Source organism: Haemorhous mexicanus, chromosome 4 (genome assembly GCF_027477595.1).
Source record: "Haemorhous mexicanus isolate bHaeMex1 chromosome 4, bHaeMex1.pri, whole genome shotgun sequence".
NCBI lineage: Eukaryota > Metazoa > Chordata > Aves > Passeriformes > Fringillidae > Haemorhous > Haemorhous mexicanus.
The window spans coordinates 71889139-71906507 of NC_082344.1; the positions used below are offsets into that span (position 1 = coordinate 71889139).

At 47.1% G+C, this 17369-nt stretch overlaps 1 protein-coding gene across 1 annotated transcript; it reads right to left on the reverse strand.

Moving 5' to 3' along the window:
- Positions 1-986: 986 nt before the first annotated feature.
- Positions 987-15772, reverse strand: CHMP3 (charged multivesicular body protein 3). Its single transcript, XM_059845401.1, has 6 exons — positions 15618-15772; positions 10485-10545; positions 6861-7040; positions 4294-4415; positions 2478-2592; positions 987-1513 (listed from the first exon to the last, which is right to left on the reverse strand). Exons 1-6 carry the CDS (start codon positions 15660-15662, stop codon positions 1377-1379), a joined length of 660 nt encoding a protein of 219 aa, XP_059701384.1. The 5' UTR covers positions 15663-15772; the 3' UTR covers positions 987-1376.
- Between the last annotated feature and the right edge of the window lie 1597 nt (positions 15773-17369).

Sequence of the window (17369 nt, forward strand, 5' to 3'; positions counted from 1 at the left end):
AAACACAACACTTACCAGAACATTCTCCCTCGAACTATCAAGTTGAAGGAGATGACATTAAACAGGTTAATTGCTTTCCGTGGAACCAGCTGGAGCACAGCTACCTCCCAGGGAGCTGAGTCACACTGACCTTACACACCCTGTGTGTGTGCACATAGATCTGAAAACACTCACTATTGAAACTGCATTTGGAGCTCTTACCACTCTGCTGTTCACTTGTTGTTCAGTCTTGTTTTATTGCACTCTCACCCACTTTTGTTTCTGATGTGTCCTTTCTGGATTTTTTAAGACCACAAGAAACAAGCTGTCCCTCTTGCCTGTTTTTGTTGCATTTAGGGTGGAGATGAACACTTGAATTGCAGAGCCCTGAAGCACTGGGGATACAAAGGTGAACAGTGCTTGGCCCTCCCCATGCTTTTATGGCTGAAACTGGGAGGTGTTGGACTCCATCCAGCTCTCTGTGCCTTGTGTGTTTTTCTACCCTTGCTGTTAGGGTACAATTATTTAGAGACTTGGCTTCCTTAAAAGAAGAGCTCTGGCCTTTGTTGGGGAGGTGCTGTGGCAGTGACAGGTTTGGGTCAGAGATTTTTGGTTTCCAAACAGCCTTTTGTGAGCCATGACATCCATTTTGCCTGAAGCTTTTCCTTGGGAGGAGCCACAGCTCTCCTGTGACCCTGAAATGTGCTACTGGAGCAGCAGAGAGGCCTTGGCACGGCCAGGGGAAGCTTTGCCAACAGCCTGGTGAGTCAGGGCCCCCTCCCACTGCTGCCACCTGCCCTGCCCTCACTGTGCCATGGCCTTGGCTAAGCCAGGCTCTCCTGTGACCATACAGAACTGGAACAGACTGAAAACTTCTCTTTAACACTGCAGTGAAGGCCCTAAATGTGCTAAAGAAAGGTGTTCCAAAACTAAAAGGGAGGTGTTAAGAAGTGGGTAGAGTTTGTGAAAGAGACAAAGTGATGCAAACTAAACTGCTGCCAGGGCAGTGACTGTTAGAAGCAGCTTTAATAAAATTTGTATTGATTCAGGAAAACACAGATCTGACAGTGCTGGAGGTTTTTGGTAACAGATTAAACCAAAGTGCCTGTTAAGAGAGAAATGCTGCTTGAATATGAGAATATATTTCAGGACTTTATATCTAAAAATACATAACATTACACCACCCTTGCCATGTCACCACAGGAAACATGGGCTGAACAGAAAACTGGAAGAGACTGCACTCCCCAAGAAGTATATTACAGTAGTGTCTTGGAGGAAAAAATCCTCAGGAAGAAAAAAAATATATATATATTACATAAGTGAGAATACATTGAATTTTGCATTTTGAAGGTAGGACAGAATAAAATCAAACCAACTGTACACATCCCATGCTGGCCCTAGCTCCTCAGGGTGGCCAACCGTGACTGCATGGCCTCGATGTCCTCCTCCTCATCCACGGCAGCAGCTGCTGCTCCCATGGGCTCAGGCTCTGGCAGAGCATCTGTGACTTTACTGGGTGCTTTACCCAAGGCCCCTGCAACAACAAACAGGCTCATTAGTGAGTGTCAGCTCTTCATTTAATAATTAGTGGCTTTTGGAGACATCTAAAATGACCCAACCAGTCATTTCCCATGGAGGTCACAGCCCTGAGCTGGGACAGGGCCAGCCCAGGGGTGATGGCTGCCCAGCAGCACTGACCTGCCAGCTCTGAGCCTCTGTGCTCCTTCCCCTCCAGGAGGAGGCTCCCAGCTCCCCCCAAGCCCTGCTGCTTGCCCAGGAGCTCCCCCTGCCTGCTCGGGAGGAGAGGAGCTGCTCCAGCCAGGAAAACAGGATGGAAAAAGCAAATGAGGATGTGAGAAAGAACAGGGCAATGTGCCAGGCACTGAGCACGAGGTGCCAGCAGGGTGGGCCCTGCACTTGCAGTGTGGTGCAGCTGAATGCAGCCCTGGTGATTGTTTTTGTCACACCACACCACAAGCAATCCAGGTGAAAGGAGCATTCTAAGCATTCTCCAAGTCAAATAACTGAACCACTAAATCATTACTTCATGAGCTGGAAGGCAGAAGTTGTGGTTTCGGTTTTAAGAGGGTTTTTGTGTTTGTTTTGAGTTTTTTCCCCCAAACAAGACACAGCATGTTACTACCAGGACCCACAGCACAGCCTATGACTCAAGGCAGTGCAGCAGAGTTTATTTCTTGGTTTCATTAATAACAATACCTAGCCAATCATGTAAGTTTCACCTTGTTAGGAGGATTCGCTGCACAGCCAAACAGATCTGTTAGAGCCTCAATTACATAACTGCACAGAGAGCAGCTGATGGATATTAGTTCTGCCCTGCTGAGCCCCACTGGCCTTCCCAGCCCTGAGAAATCAGCTCTCTGTCCATCACCAAAGGAAGAGATGCCAGCGGGGGAGCACAGAAATAGATGAAGATTTCAGTTGCTGCATCTTATTGAACAGAGCAGGGACCTGGCTCTCAGCAGCACCCACAAACTCACCAGCTGTAATTTCAAAAAGGATTTTGTCAATTTCTGCCTCAGCTTCCTCTTCCATCTCCTCCTGATCCTCCAGGCCTTCAAAGGTGTCCTCCAGCATTTCCTCTATAATTCCAGCCTAGCAGATAAAAACAAGGCAGTGTGTGATGCCCTTGGTAACAGCAGAGTAAGAAATCTCATTTCTACTTGGGAGATGAGGTTATGCCTATCCAAGCATGTAACATGAGCATACACCTGTACCACTGCAGAGGTAAAGCAGGAAGAGAACTGAGGATTAAAGGCACCTGTTCTCACTTGGAAAACCTCAAGTTAATTTAAACTAAGAGGAGAGATTTAAATCGGATATTAGGAAGAAATTCTTCTCTGTGAGCTGGAACAGGTTCCCCAGAGAAGCTGTGGATGCCCAATCCCTGGAAGTGCTCCCAGCCAGGTTAGATGGGGCTCTGAGCAACCTGGTCTAGTGGCAGATGTCCCTGTTCATGGCAGGGGGGCTGGAATTATATGATCTTTAAGATCCTTTCCAACCCAAATAATTCTATGATTCCATGGTTATTTATTATTGTTGCACATCTGAACCAAGAACCCAGCCTGCTCCAAGCATGTGAAATACAAGTGTAAGTTTCAGTCATGCAGCATGAATTGTGCAGCACACTGTAAAATTGCTCTTTGACACAGCTTGGTTTTTTTTAATCTGCATTTGAAAACATTCCTTTGCAGGCCCTGCAACCTAGATATGGCCAAACCATGCTGGTGCACAATGATAAAATGATTTAGAAATAAACTTATTTGAATTAAACAGTCTAGAGTGGTAAGAAGGGAAAAAAAGCAAAACCACTCTGGTAGTTGAAAATGTAATAGTCATAACAGAGACTCAGTATGCTTTCAAATCAGAGCACTCCCATCACATGGAGACACTGAGCTAGATGCTTTAAAGCAGTGAGTGAGTTGTATCTGAATGAGCCAGGAGTTTTGTGATTCTTTAAAATTTTTGTAATAAACTTAATTAGTTGAGGAATGTTCAGTTGTGTTATTTTGGTTGGTGTTGGTTTAGATCTATATTGGCTAAGTGTCAGTAGAAAACCCTGAGAAATTACCTCACTGCACCTGCAGAAAGGAGCTCTATGGACCTAGACCCCTTAGAGAATCTATAGTTGAAGAGCAAAACTCAATAAATAATTGTTCAATGGTTATTATATAACTAGAGATTAATTAGATGTCATAGAACAAGAATAGTATCTTGAGAGAGTGAAGGAGTCAAAGGCCTATACATCCCAGAAAACTTGATTAATACATTGCAGGTGTAGTAAGGGAGCCACTTCATAGGCTTGTACTCCCCAGAAAACTTAATCAATAGGAATTGTCTAAGCAGGACAGCAAATTTCATAAAGCACTGTCAGCTGGATAAAACTCAGGTTATCCATTAAACAAAGACAGATGAGATGTTCTGCTAGTAATTCTGCTAGTAACCTCCACCATGATGCAATAAATTGGGCAGATTTTTAGGAGTGTCTATTAAAAAATCTTGGCTGTTATAGTGTATACAAATGCCTGAGAATTGTTGTTTCTTTGAACATGTCTATGGTGAATAAATTCCCTATATGTTGCCAATTTTGACTCAAAATTGTTATTAGGAATGTTGGTCTAACAGCTTTTTGCTGTCAGATTTAAAACTCTTTGTGTCACCAGTATCAGACTGGCCATGGAGTCAGTGTCCTGAGCTCACTCCAGCCCTGTGACAAAGGGGCCACCCAAGTGACTGCACAGCTCAGAGACAGCCCCATTGTGTTCACTCAAGTCTGATTTATGTGCCAGACCTTACCTTCATCATCTCTTTGGACAAGTCCCTCATTGTTGCTTGGATTTCTGGGATTTTTACTAGATTTTGCATAGCTTTCATGACTTCTGTGCTTTTCTGCAATGAACCTGCTACTCTGAGGACAGCTGTGAAGGAGAGAGGCACAGAACAGTTTGAACAACTGCTGAAAGCAGAAAAATTATATCCTCCCTACATAGAAATTTGTTTATATTTAGGCAATTCAATTTAAAAAATAAACAGGCATTGCACTTCTTCACTCTTGACTAAATTCCTGGAAAAGCCCAACTTATCCCACATTGGAAAAGTCACATTTATAGCAAAGCTAGAAATGTCCTGTACAATGAGGAGCTCAGGTGGTCTGCAGAGAGATTTCAAACCACCTGCACCCAATTCACCAAAGACAGGGAGAGAGTTGCTCCTGCCCAGCCCCTCAGCAGCAGAGCTGCAGTGACTGCTGAACCAGGGATCTCCTGCCTGACACCAGGTACTGGAAACCAACCCTGGCAGAAGTTCTGCTGCAATAGTTCCACAGCAAAGAATAACTACAACATTAATACTGAAGCAGACAAGCCACAAACAAGCTTGTTTAAACTGAATTTAACAATACTCTTTCAAGAGGCTATTCTAACTTACAAGCTCTCCTCATTTGTATTGATATACCAAGATCAAAAAGCAGTAATTAAGGGTATTTTGAAGATGTCTGAATTCTGACATCTAGCTTTGCAGCTTCCTGGACATGGAGAACTTACCTGTTTGCATATAAAATGGTCAGTCCTTAATGAAGCAAAATGAAGGTACAGCACATATTATTTTTCATTTTAGTAATTTCTTTTAAGAGCCCTACACTTGTAACAAACTAAGAGACACCTTGCCTTGAGTGGTCATTTCTCAAGTCACTACAAACCCCAGAGTGAATTCTAGATTCCTCCATATTTCCTATGCAAGTGTGTCAGAACATTCCCAGGAAGATGAAGATGCTGGCAGTGGTAATAAGGAGGAGGCTGTTTTGAGTTTTTCCCTTTAATGGACACTTTAAAGTACAAGGATGGTTCTACCTTCCTTTCCTGAGTGAGCTGCATGGGGAGCCACATTTGAACCATCATAAAATTACACTTAAATTTCACAGTGTGACTTCCTGTTTTATCACTCATCCAACATTAAAATCTACTGGGAGGATGCTGGGGTGGGGGAAATGCTTTGACATTTCAGCAGCATGCTGATCTCCAGCAAGTCTTCTCCTGTCTTTACAGCTTTCTGCTCTGCTTGTTAAAGGCTGGACTGTTTCCAGCTATGGAAAACTCTGCAGGAAGTATATTTCAACAGATTTCTGATGTGGATAAGGAATGAGGGAAATCTGCTGGTTCTGGAGGAACACAAAGGACCAAGGAGGGTTTACAGAGCATGGGTGTTAAGCCAAGGGGCAAAAGGATTCATCCACACTAAGAAATCAAGCACTGCTCCCCCATCCCCGTGCAGGTGTTGGTAAATGCCCCCCAGACTCTTGCTAGGGAAGCAACCATCTACAAGATGAAGAGAATTCTACTCCTGTGACAGGTCCTGTCAAAATCAGTGACACAGGCTCCACTAGGACACAGGGGCATTAGGAATGCATTCAAACTGTTTGGAAATGCACACTAAGAATGTGCTCCAAATTGCTGTGAGTTCAGTTTCAGAGCATGTGATTCTCACACCACTGGAACCCTCAGGCTCTGAGGAGAGGTGTGACATCATCTGCTGAGCAGCTCATCACAGGAAACAGGGAACCAGCAAGGATGTAGGGAACAATGAGGGGCAGGAACCCCAAGAAACTGAAACTGGGAGGTCCCTGATTACTTCAGAGCCCAGGGTGGTACACCCATCCAGGCAGGGCACTGGAGAAGCAGCCTCAGAGCATCCTGCAGACTGAGGGGGGTTATTGCCTACAGGGATGCAGGACTCCTTACAGGGACTTAGGGGAAAAGAGCATGTTTGGACACAGGGAAAACTTACAATGGATCTTTTAATGGGGTTACAGGAACCTACCTGAATCTTAGGGGAATGTCCAATGGTAGATTGGGGAAGGATTGAAGTGGATCAGGGAACACACAAGCCTCAGGGGCCTGCAGGACCAGGTACCAGCAGTTCAGGCAGAGGAGATCTGGGGCAGGTACCAGATATCTGGCCAGCTTGGACAGAGCATCTGAGAGCAGCTCCTGGAACAACTGATCTGTTGTGTACACATGTGTTCTACTAGTGGACCTCAGTCCTCATGAGCTGAAGAGGAAGAGCAGGGTGGAGCTGTTCACAGTGTGTGGAAGCTGTGTGTGTTTATGGGGTGGTGGCAAAGGCTCTGCTCTGACAGTGTGGGTGCCTGCTGGAATTAGGGAGTAGAACTTCAGCAGCCTCACAGCTCTGGGATGATCTTCCCAGGTTCCTGAAGCCCACTGGAATCAGCTGCTTTTCACAGGAGCACAGCTGTTCCCACATTCAAGCTTTGCCCGCATTTGATTTTGGTTCTGGACAAGGAAACCTCACACCTTACTTCTAGTGTCAGAGCAGTCATTGTGCTTGGGCCCAGAATTTGCTCTTACCAAGCTGGTTCTTCATCCCCATGAGAACTGAGTTCATGTGAGCTTTGGATGCATAGAGTTTGCTCACAGCCCTCCGAGAGCGGACCAGCTCCTTGGCCAAGATCACACACACATCTCTCTGATTCTTTTTGGCAGCATCCTTTATTGACCTCTTCACCTTCTCCTCTTCCCTCTGGATATCTGGAGCACAGAAAAACACAGCAAACAGTGACCAACTCCTAAGGATATACAAGAGAAATCAGTCATTTGTTGAGGTGTGTTTCCAATGCTAAGAATTGTTTCTGCTTGATTTCAGATTCCCTCTGTTACCCAAAGACCTTCTTCTAGGCTGATTTACATGTCAGCTGATTAATTCAGCTAAATCTTAATAGGAAAATTCTCGTTAGTGAACATCCAGCTCTGTAATTTCCTTTGCAGTCAAGAGTACTCTTCAGGACTGTCTGAGAATATTAGTCCATGATGCTGAGCTGACTAAGAGCTTACAAAGCAAAAAAAAGGTCCTGTAAGAATACAGCACTCTGAGAGGAAGACTTGACTCACAACTTCAAAAAAACTTCCTGACTATTAAACTGGCCTGATGCAAATATATATACACAAAATATACATCTAACTTGAAACATCCTGTTCAAACTCTCCTGGCATCCAGCTTTGTTCAACAGCTTTTTAAAGAGTGTACTTAAGTGGGAATGCTGAACTAAGCATGGGAACAGAGTTGGTTTGACTATTAAACACTAAAAAGGCCTTCTTAAATACCACTGGTTTCTCCAGCAAATCTGATGTGACTGTTGACAGTTCTGCCCTGCCAGGTAACACTGGCTGTGAACAGCAGGAGCCAGGTACTCCAAAAAGCCCAGAGTAAAAAATGCAAGAGTAAGCAGGGACAATATCAACCTCCTTTCTTCTCCAGACTCAGCAATAACTTAGTCACTGATGAAATGTGGATCTCAGAGTCCACAAGAAAAATTATCCTAAAGTAAATAAAGAATTCAGATAGTAAGGGTTCCTCACCTTCCTGCAAAGAGTTGATTGAAATGACCACAAGAATAATTTTTTCAAAGAAAGCCTCTGTTCAGATTTAGCTTTGAGTCTTCTTGATTTATGCCAGACAAAGTTATACACTGGAAGAATCAGAAGCTGCCCTTTTATAAAAACAAAGGCACCAACACACACCTGGCACAGGCTAACTTGGAGACTTCAACACAGCTTCTCAGGTGGGAGTTAATGAACCCTGTACTCAAGACCAGTAATTCTCTCAGTATCATTCACTGAGGTGCTTACCTTAGAGGACTGGCAGAAAGCTGTAGGATTACAATCAGAAAAACACACCTTTGCTGCTTTCCCCACTATTATTTTCAGAAACACCACAAACTTGAAGACATTTGTATGTCAGACATGGGACTGAGCCAAGTCCCAGCATATCAGAGCAGGTAAGAAAGAGCTGAAGTGCTCCAGGAGGAAACAGAAAGCACTAGAAAACCCCAGCTGCACTGAGGAATTACAACATTCACTCTGTCAGGCTGAAAACAACCACAAGTATTGTGTTACTGCACCCAGGCTAGTGTAGGGCAGCCTGCACCCAAGTGAATGCTCTCACTGGCATGAAGTGCTGAGTATGAGATCAGTGGCACAAGTATGCAAAAACAGCCAACTCCATCTTTGAGGGTCAGTGCCAGCTACACTCCTCAAGGGAGCCAAAGTCACTTCCCCAGTGCCTCTGCAGCACTATCAAGCACAAGAGGCACAAAGCAGCCCAAAGCACCTGTGAGAGGCACTCACAAGCTCAGCAAAACACAAAGTTACTGTATTACTCCAACTCTTTCAACTCAAAAAGTTCAATTCTGAAGTAACAAGGATACCTTTCATTTCTCCAAACCTTCCAAGCCCTGAAAAACAACCTACCCCAAACAGAAATCACTACAGGAGCAAGAGTCCAACAACAGATGGTTTCAAAGAGTGTGTTGCTATTTTAGTATCTCTGCTGAATGGGCAAGCCAAGTGCTCAAGTGATCCAAGCCCACTCAGTTCATCCCAGGTGGATCTAGTGTTGCCTTGTTCAAACACATCCACAGCCTTCCCCAAGGAAACTAAGAGAGGCTTCAGCTTAGCATCCTTCCTTAAAGATTGCAGTGATCTCCTGTGTAAGGCTCAGGTGAAACAAGAGAGCATGGCAGAATCCAACTACAGTGAGTAACTTCTGAGGAAACCTTCAGTAGCACTTGGCTGCCATCCTTCAGGAGCAGCCTGCTAGCCTGGGAAGTGTCCAGCAGAACCATGTACTTCCATAGGTGACCCTTGGTGAAATGTGAAATCCTGGCACAAAGATATTCTGTACTTTATTTTCAGGGCAATTATCAGTGTAGCAGATGGTTGGTGGTTAGTGCTGAACTGTATTTCTTTGAATGTAGGACTCTGAAACACAGACAGGTTTAGAGCTGCTAAAATAATTAGATTTTGCATTTACATCAAAATATCACACTACCATGTAACCTAGTATCTGTGTAGGCCATTAAAAGCATTATGGCATGTAAAAAGTTAAGAGAAACCCCAAATTTCCAGAAACATCAGTAGTGAACACGTGGGTACTTTGCTTCTGTGGAAGATGCAGCCTCTAAAACATATTTTGCTTGTAAGATCAGACTTGCAGCTCCTCTGTGCCTGATACAGCCACACAAAGTGCCCTGGAGAAAGTAAAGAATTCACATCCCTGTACATCAGTTTTCCTGGGAAAGACACAAACTCTGCTCCTCATATTGGAGACAAGGACAAAGACACACTTTGTACTGCACAAGCAACCTTCTCCAACCAAATCCACAAGAGGGAGAAGACACAAACCTTGCCAGGTCACTCCAGAGACACCCCAGGGCTGGGGGAGGATGGAGAATGCAGGATGTGCTCCTCAGGGTGTCACTCCAAACAGGCATGTGCTAGTAACAGAAGCTGACACAAAATATCCTTCACCAGTACCTCCCATGGACAAATCCCAGGGACAGGGTAGAAGACAGAGAAGGGGAAAACAAAACCTAGGCCCAAACCTATTTTGAGGTTCAGGGAAGGCAGGTAGAACAAATTCTGAACTAACAGCAGTGCAATATTAAGCAACTCCTCTACTTTTCAAGACACATTCAGCAGTGTAATGCTCATTATTTAATACCAAAACACCCACACACAGAAAATGCTTTTTTTTTTCCTTCCTCTCTTCTGTTTGTAATTTTTCCAAGCTACTTTTGCTTGGCATGTGCACTTTCACACCAGTACATGCCAGTGCAACTGTCTACATGTGGAATTATATATCACACTGATACTACTCATTAAATCAATGTGGGTGAAATTCTGGATAATAAGTCTAACACATGTTATCCAAAGGGATTTAAGAGCATTATGTCTTACTGGGAGCATGAAATATTCATGTTCTTTTGAAAATTTTACTAGGATAACTTCACAGCAACGTCATTTTGTAACACAGACTAATAAGTCTGGCTCCAGGATCACATTTATCTTCCTTTACTCCAGATGTGATAGACTACCCCAAGTTATTAAATTTCACAGCCTGCCTCAATTAAAGTAAAAAAAACCTTGAAGACACACAAGGAGAGTAAAAACAAAAAATGAGACACAAGTACAAACCTCTGATCTGTCTATCAATCACTCTCATTTCTTTCCTTATCTTCAAGGACCATTCATTGACCTTAAAAAGAGAAAGTGAGAGTTACTTGAAATTCCAACTTCAAAACTATGCTTTTATACTTTCATGTAACTTAAACATTCAGTATCAAAAGCAGCACTTCAAAATGCATGAGCTGCAAGTTATGAGTGATGTTAAAATATTTCATTATTCAAATAATACAACCCCCAAACATTGCAGAGATACCATCAATTACTTCACTGCTCTTAATGTTCAGACAAGGAGTTAAGGAGGACCTTTATAGATCCTTTCCAACCAAAACTCTTCAATGACTCCAGGATGTGAGTTGTGAGTCAGATGCTCACTGCCTGGCCAACTTCCCAGATCACAGCCCTGTCACTGTACACAGGGAACTTGTCACAGGGGGTTTCAGCAGAAGGGACAGACTTTGGCACAGATGACAGCCCCAAGAGTGCTACTGCCCATTTCAGTCAGGAGGATCTCCAGGAGGTCTCCAAGCCAACCCCTACTCAAAGCAGGATCAAGTAAAGAGTTCAGGTTGTTCAGGGTCTAATCCATTGAGTTTTGATACTGTTTGAGGGCAGAGACTTCACAGCCACTCTGAGCAAATGCACTTAAATTACTCCTGTGTGGTGAAGACTTTTCCTCGTAGAACCCTGGAATGGTTTGGGTTGGAAGGGACCTTAAAGACCATCTATTTTCAGTGCCCTGCTGTTGGCAGGGCCACCTTCCACTAAACCAGATTGCTTAGAGCTCCATCCAACCTGGCCTTTCATGTTCAATTCAAAACTCTCCTCTGTGGCTGTAGCCGCCCTCCTGTCACTGGACACACCTCAAAAGTACCTGTCTGTGCCTTGACTACAACCCCAGCAGAGGCAGTGAGAGGCTTCAGACACCTGCTCCTTCACCTTCTCTTCTCCAAAATGAGCCCAGCTCCCACAGCCACTCCTCCTGCATCACAAGCTGCAGCCCTCCTCCATCCTGATGGCCTCTGCCACACTTCCCCAGCTTGCTGAGATCCCTCCTGAGCTGGGTGCCCACACTGGGACACTTCTGCAGCCTCTGCCACACTTCCCCAGCTTGCTGAGATCCCTCCTGAGCTGGGTGCCCACACTGGGACACTTCTCCAGCCTCTGCCACACTTCCCCAGCTTGCTGAGATCCCTCCTGAGCTGGGTGCCCACACTGGGACACTTCTGCAGCCTCTGCCACACTTCCCCAGCTTGCTGAGATCCCTCCTGAGCTGGGTGCCCACACTGGGACACTTCTGCAGCCTCTGCCACACTTCCCCAGCTTGCTGAGACCCTTTCTGAGCTGGGTGCCCACACTGGGACACTTCTCCAGCCTCTGCCACACTTCCCCAGCTTGCTGAGATCCTTCCTGAGCTGGGTGCCCACACTGGGACACTTCTGCAGCCTCTGCCACACTTCCCCAGCTTGCTGAGATCCTTCCTGAGCTGGGTGCCCACACTGGGACACTTCTGTAGGTGTGGCCATTTTACTGCTGAGTAGCACAGTGACTGAGCACTCAGCACTGTGACCACATCTTCCCAACACAGCCCTGTTTGCCTTCATTGCTGCAGAGGTGCACTGGAGCTCATTTATTATCCATGGGAAACCAGATCCTTTCCTGCAGAGCTGGGGCCCAGCCAGCCCCAGGCTGCACATCCCTGTGTGTAGGGATGGTTGGCCCAGTCTTGCATTGCTCAACATTTTGAGGTTCCTGCTGAGTTCCTCCCACTTGCTCAGGTCTCTCTGCCCTCCAGCTTCCCTTCCTCTGCCTTTGGTGGTGTTCAAACACAGCCACTCCTTTAGCAGCTCCCTCCTGGCACTTGCCAAGATCTCTCTGTTCCAGGTCCTCTGGCTCACCCAGGAGGTGGGGAGCTCCACTTGCCCTGACCATCCCTCTAGGGAAGCAGAGTGAAGAGAACTTGTGCAATGAAAACTTGTAAAGCAAGTTCTCTTTGGTGCACAAGCCCAGCAGAACAACAGATTTAGACTTTCACCAGTCTCAAAAGATTTTCTCTTGGTCATGGTGAACATGACTATGTTTTGACTGCAGACAAAAGCCACCATTTGAGGTGCCCAAGCACAAAATCAGCTTTAAAACCCCCACATACAACCCAAAGCCCTGCAGAGGTGCAGAAGTTTCCAACAGGTTTCAGAAAGCTCCTGTATCTTTAGTTAAACCCTGGGTTTACAGGCAAAAAAACCCCAAACCCAGAACTGACTGCAGCCTCCTCTCTTGTTCTTCAGAGCAGAGGAGATAACCTGGAGAGTCATTCCTCACCCTGACAGAAAGCCAAGAAGGTCCATTTTAGAGCACGGGCTACATGGATGGAAAAAAGCAGGGGGAAGAGACTGAGAGAAACATGACAGAGCTCTGGCTGGCCAACTGTCCTGTCTCAAATGTAACACCTGCCAGAGATTTGCTCAACAACTTGTTTTCTAGAACAAACCAACACACAACAAGCCTTCATGTACAAGCACAGTCAGCAACTGTCAAATGAACCACAGCAGGATTTGCAGCTTCTGTCTCTGGGGTGAACAGCACAGCACAAAGACACCATTTAATCAAGACTGGTTGTGTGTTGTCATCAAAACCTGCTCATTCTGACAGCAGAAAACTCTTCCACAGCTCATCCCTAGCACTGCCAGGGGGTTGACATGACTGTTCTAAAGGTACAGGTGCTTATGCCTTCCCTGCTGCTCCCAACTCCCCTCCTGTTTTGTGTAAGAGGAGGAGGAAATCCCACTGACTCCTATCCAGGCTAGTCCATGCTCCCAGCTACATGAGACAGCAATTTGTTGAGCTGCAAAGAAGCCACACCTCTCATCTCACACAGGACACAGGGACATGGATACAGACCATGGCACAAGGCAGCAATGCTGGGAACAGGAGTCTGTGGTCCAGCTGAGCAGAGATAATTACCCTGAGCACAACTCCATGCTGATGAAGCAATTCTGCTCCACTCCTGATCTAAACAAAAACATCACTCTCACAGCACTGCATCATGCCAGAGTCAGCCAGCAAAGCACTCAAGCTGAAAAGAGCCAACTCACACTACACTGGAGGAAACCCCACTTTTTAAGTTCAAACAATCCAGACATGGCATTAAAAATACAATAAATCCCCAGCTTTAGACAGGCTGATATGTATCACCAGCTCTTCACAAAGGCTGAAGATATTTGCCTTGTATTGATCATAAATAAATTATCTCACATCCACAGAGAGGGCAGACAAGAGAACTGAGAGCAAATCATTGCCATCAGAAAAATCTCAACCCCTCCCCACCCTCATCCACCTCCTGCAGTGCTTGGATGGCTCCCTCTAGCCCTGCTCAGGGACTGCATCTTGGGCACAGCTGCTGGCAGACACCAGCTAAGCTGTGCTGCTTCCCCATCAGCTAGGATGCAGAAACAGCTACTGCTTTTTCCTTCTAAAGCTGCAGTTAGGGGCAGGAGGAAAGGAATTTTTAACTAATAATGGGTGTCTCAATATCTCAGTGTTAGGGCTCTGAAGTCACCACCCAGCCTGCACCCCCAGGAAGGGCTCATGACAGCAAGAGGACTCATGTCACCTCTCCCTCCACCTGTCCCACACTGCCTTTGCAGGGTTTTCTGCAAAGAACCACAGAATCACTGGCTCTGGAGATCAGCCAGTCCAAACCCCCTGTCAAGGCAGGGTCACCCAGAGCAGGTGACACAGGAACGTGTCCAGGTGTGTTTGGAATGGCTCCAGAGAGGGAGACTCCACAACCTCCCTGGGCAGCTGTTCCACTCTCAGCATAGAAAAGCTTTTCCTCATGTAAAGGTGGAAGTTATTGTGGTTTAGTTTATGGCCACTGTTCCTTGTCCTGTTGCTGTGCACCAAAAAGAAGGTTCAAGGTGGCTGGCACCATCCTCCAAGAGCTCCAAGATGCCCCACAGACTCTGTGCTACTGGAAAACATGGCAAGCTCACCAGTTAGGGAATGCAAAAGAGCAGCCCTCAGGTAGAAGATGAGAACTCCTGAGAGCAGCATGACCATATGTGTGGGTGCCACAGCTGTCTGATGTGCCACCCACCCCTGAGAGCAGCAGCCCCCAGCCCCAGCTCTCCCTGTGCTCACTCGTACCACACTCAGGAACTCAGCAGACTGACCCAGCCCACACAGTGCTCTGACACAGGCAGAGGAGGAAGGGAAAGGACACTCCCAAAGGTACATTCCTCATCTGATTCTCTCACCCCACAAGCAACAACCATAACCTGCTCCCCTGGGACTCAGCTGCTACAAAGCATCAGGGTACATCTGTGACACTGCAGCTTGTCTAAGCCTCCAACTTGTGTTCCTGTCATTCTTCTCCCTGATGCTTTTCCAGGACTTCTAATGTATTTGATCTTCCTCTTACCAAACAGATTTTTTAACACATTCATAGCTACTTATGAAAGGCAACAGTGAAATCCACCAGTGTCTTGATTATTTCATTGCACTGTGACAGCAGAAAGCTGTGTGTGGAAACACAGTTTGGCTACAGACTCATCTTCCCCCTGCAAGTCCCAACACTTCAGCTACTGTTTCCTAACTTTAAAGCTGTGTCTGCAAGAGCAGCTAGAATCATAGAACCAGAGAATGTGAGGGGGTTGGAAGGAGCCTTACAGACCATAGCTCCAACCTCCCCTTCCATGGGCAGGGACACCTTCCACTAGACCAGGTTGCTCAAGGCCTTATCCAGCTTGGTTTTGAACATTTCCAGGGATGGGGCAGCCACAGCTTCCATGGGTAACTTGTTCCAGTGTCCCACCACGTTCACAGGGAGGAATTTCTTCTTAGTATCTAACCTAAATTTCCCCTCTATAAACTTGTACCCATTTCCCCTTGCCCCGCCACTCCACTTCCTCACAAAGAGCCCCTCTCCGGCTCCCTGCAGGCCCCTTCAGATACCGGGAGGTTCCTTGAGGTCTCACCGGCCCGGTCCCGGCCCGGGTGTACCCACCGCCATGGCCAGGCCGAGCCCGGCCCCTCCGCAGTCCCCGCCCGACGCCATAGCAACGCCACACGGCCCTGCCACCACTCCCCCCTCAAACTCCCGGCTCCGCCGCCCCCCGGGCCCGCTCGGCGGCTCCGGCCCCTCACCAGCTCCTTGGGCGGCTTCTCGGGGGTCTTCCCGAAGAGCCCCATGGCGGCCGCACCGCCCGGCGCTTCCGGGTTCCCGCAGCCGGGCCGGGCGGAGCGCGCACTGCGCCTGCGCCACCGCAGACACCGCCCACTCCGCGTGGGGGCGGGGCCGGAACGGGCTCGCCCCGCCCCTCACGGCTTCCCGCCAGTCACGTGGCGCTGCGCACGGCGCTGCGCACGGCCCCGCCTCCGCAGAGAGGCGGGAAGGCGCTGAGGGGCGCGCCGGGGGGCGGGCGCTGGTGACGGCCCCGCACGCTGAGCGTGTTTGTAACTCACTCAAGGGTCAGTCAGGTTGGGAAAAACTTCTGAGATTATCGATTCCAACCACGGCCGAACACGGCTATGGCACTGGGTGCTACGTCCAGTCTTTCCTTAAACACCTCCAGAGACAGCGACTCCACCATCGCCTTGGGCAGCCCATTCCAATGTCGAATCACCCTGTGAAGAAATTCCTCCTAATGCGCAACCCAAACTCTACTGGTCCAGCTTAATACTGCGCCCTCTCGTCCTGTCGCTGGTTTGCTGGGACAAAAGCCTGATCCCCACGCGGCTGCCCCTCCTGTGAGGGAGCTGTAGAGAGCAATAAGGTGCCCCTGACAGGCTGAGCCCCCTCAGCTGCCCATCACACCCCTGCTGCTCCCTTCTCTGGAACTCCAACATCTCCGTAACTTCTTGGTGCAAGGGCTGACTCCCACTCCGGCCTTTCCCTGGCACAGCCCCCAGGACACGCCAGGGCAGGGCTCATACAGGCCGATGGCCACCCCATCCCAGCTGCCGGGGCTCTTTCGGAGAAATGCCGGTGGCCAGGCTGGCTCATCCTCACCCTCCTCTCCGCAGGGTCACCTGGCTGAAATGAAGGGACAGCTTGGAGCCGCTCTGCTGGAGCTCCAGCGAGTCAGTCCATCTCTTCACGCCCCGGTGCACAATCTGAGACTGAGAGCATTAGAAATAAATCAGTGATGCACAGAGTGCAAAAGCTTAGGAAGAAAAAGGTGTTATTAACTTAATCTAACTATTTAATACCTTAGATTATACTTACCCTCATTATTTAATTACTGGAGACAGACTTTTTAATGAGTTACAAAAATGTACAGTTTCACCTTGGTCATTTTTCCCTCCAGAATCTAATGCAGAAAAAAGATCTAAACAAGCTTTAGAAAGGAGAGCTCTCATTTGGACTGAGCACCAACAGTGGGAAAGCCAGTGCTAATAAAACAGTAATTGATGAACTCGAGAGTGACAAAGAGCTTTAGAGATTATTTAAATCCATCCTTTGTAATAGCAGCACCAAACATCCATTGCCTTTGTTAAACCCAACAAACAAGAGAATACCCTCACCTCAGTGGTTTGACATTTTCTGTTTACAATTGGTCTCCAGCTTCCAGGCACGAGACATCAGAGAATAAAACAACACTTTAGGAATGTTTAACATCTCAGTTAAGACACTTCACAAGCACTAGCATAACCCAGCCCTGCGAGGCAAAACATGTGAGCAGCGAAACTGCTGACCTTGTTACAGGCACAGTCTTTGCTCCTTTGCTCCCTTCTCCGGATGTTCAACTGTCAACACGTCAGGGAAGGGCTGTCTGAGATCCTGCACGGGGTAGAAAACAATGTTACTTGTATGCTTCTGCTGCTACTGACACGAGCATTTCATAAAATAAACACATCCAACTGCTTTTTCTGTCCTGCTGGGACTTTCAATACACT

Coding starts and splice junctions, on each gene's coding strand:
- CHMP3 (XM_059845401.1), bottom strand. CDS start 15,662: ATGGGGCTCTTCGGGAAGACCCCCGAGAAGCCGCCCAAGGAGCTG. Junction 4,416..6,860: donor GGGGATGAAGAACCAGCTTG/GTAAGAGCAAAT, acceptor TCTCCTTCACAG/CTGTCCTCAGAGTAGCAGGT. Junction 2,593..4,293: donor TGTCCAAAGAGATGATGAAG/GTAAGGTCTGGC, acceptor TTTATCTGCTAG/GCTGGAATTATAGAGGAAAT.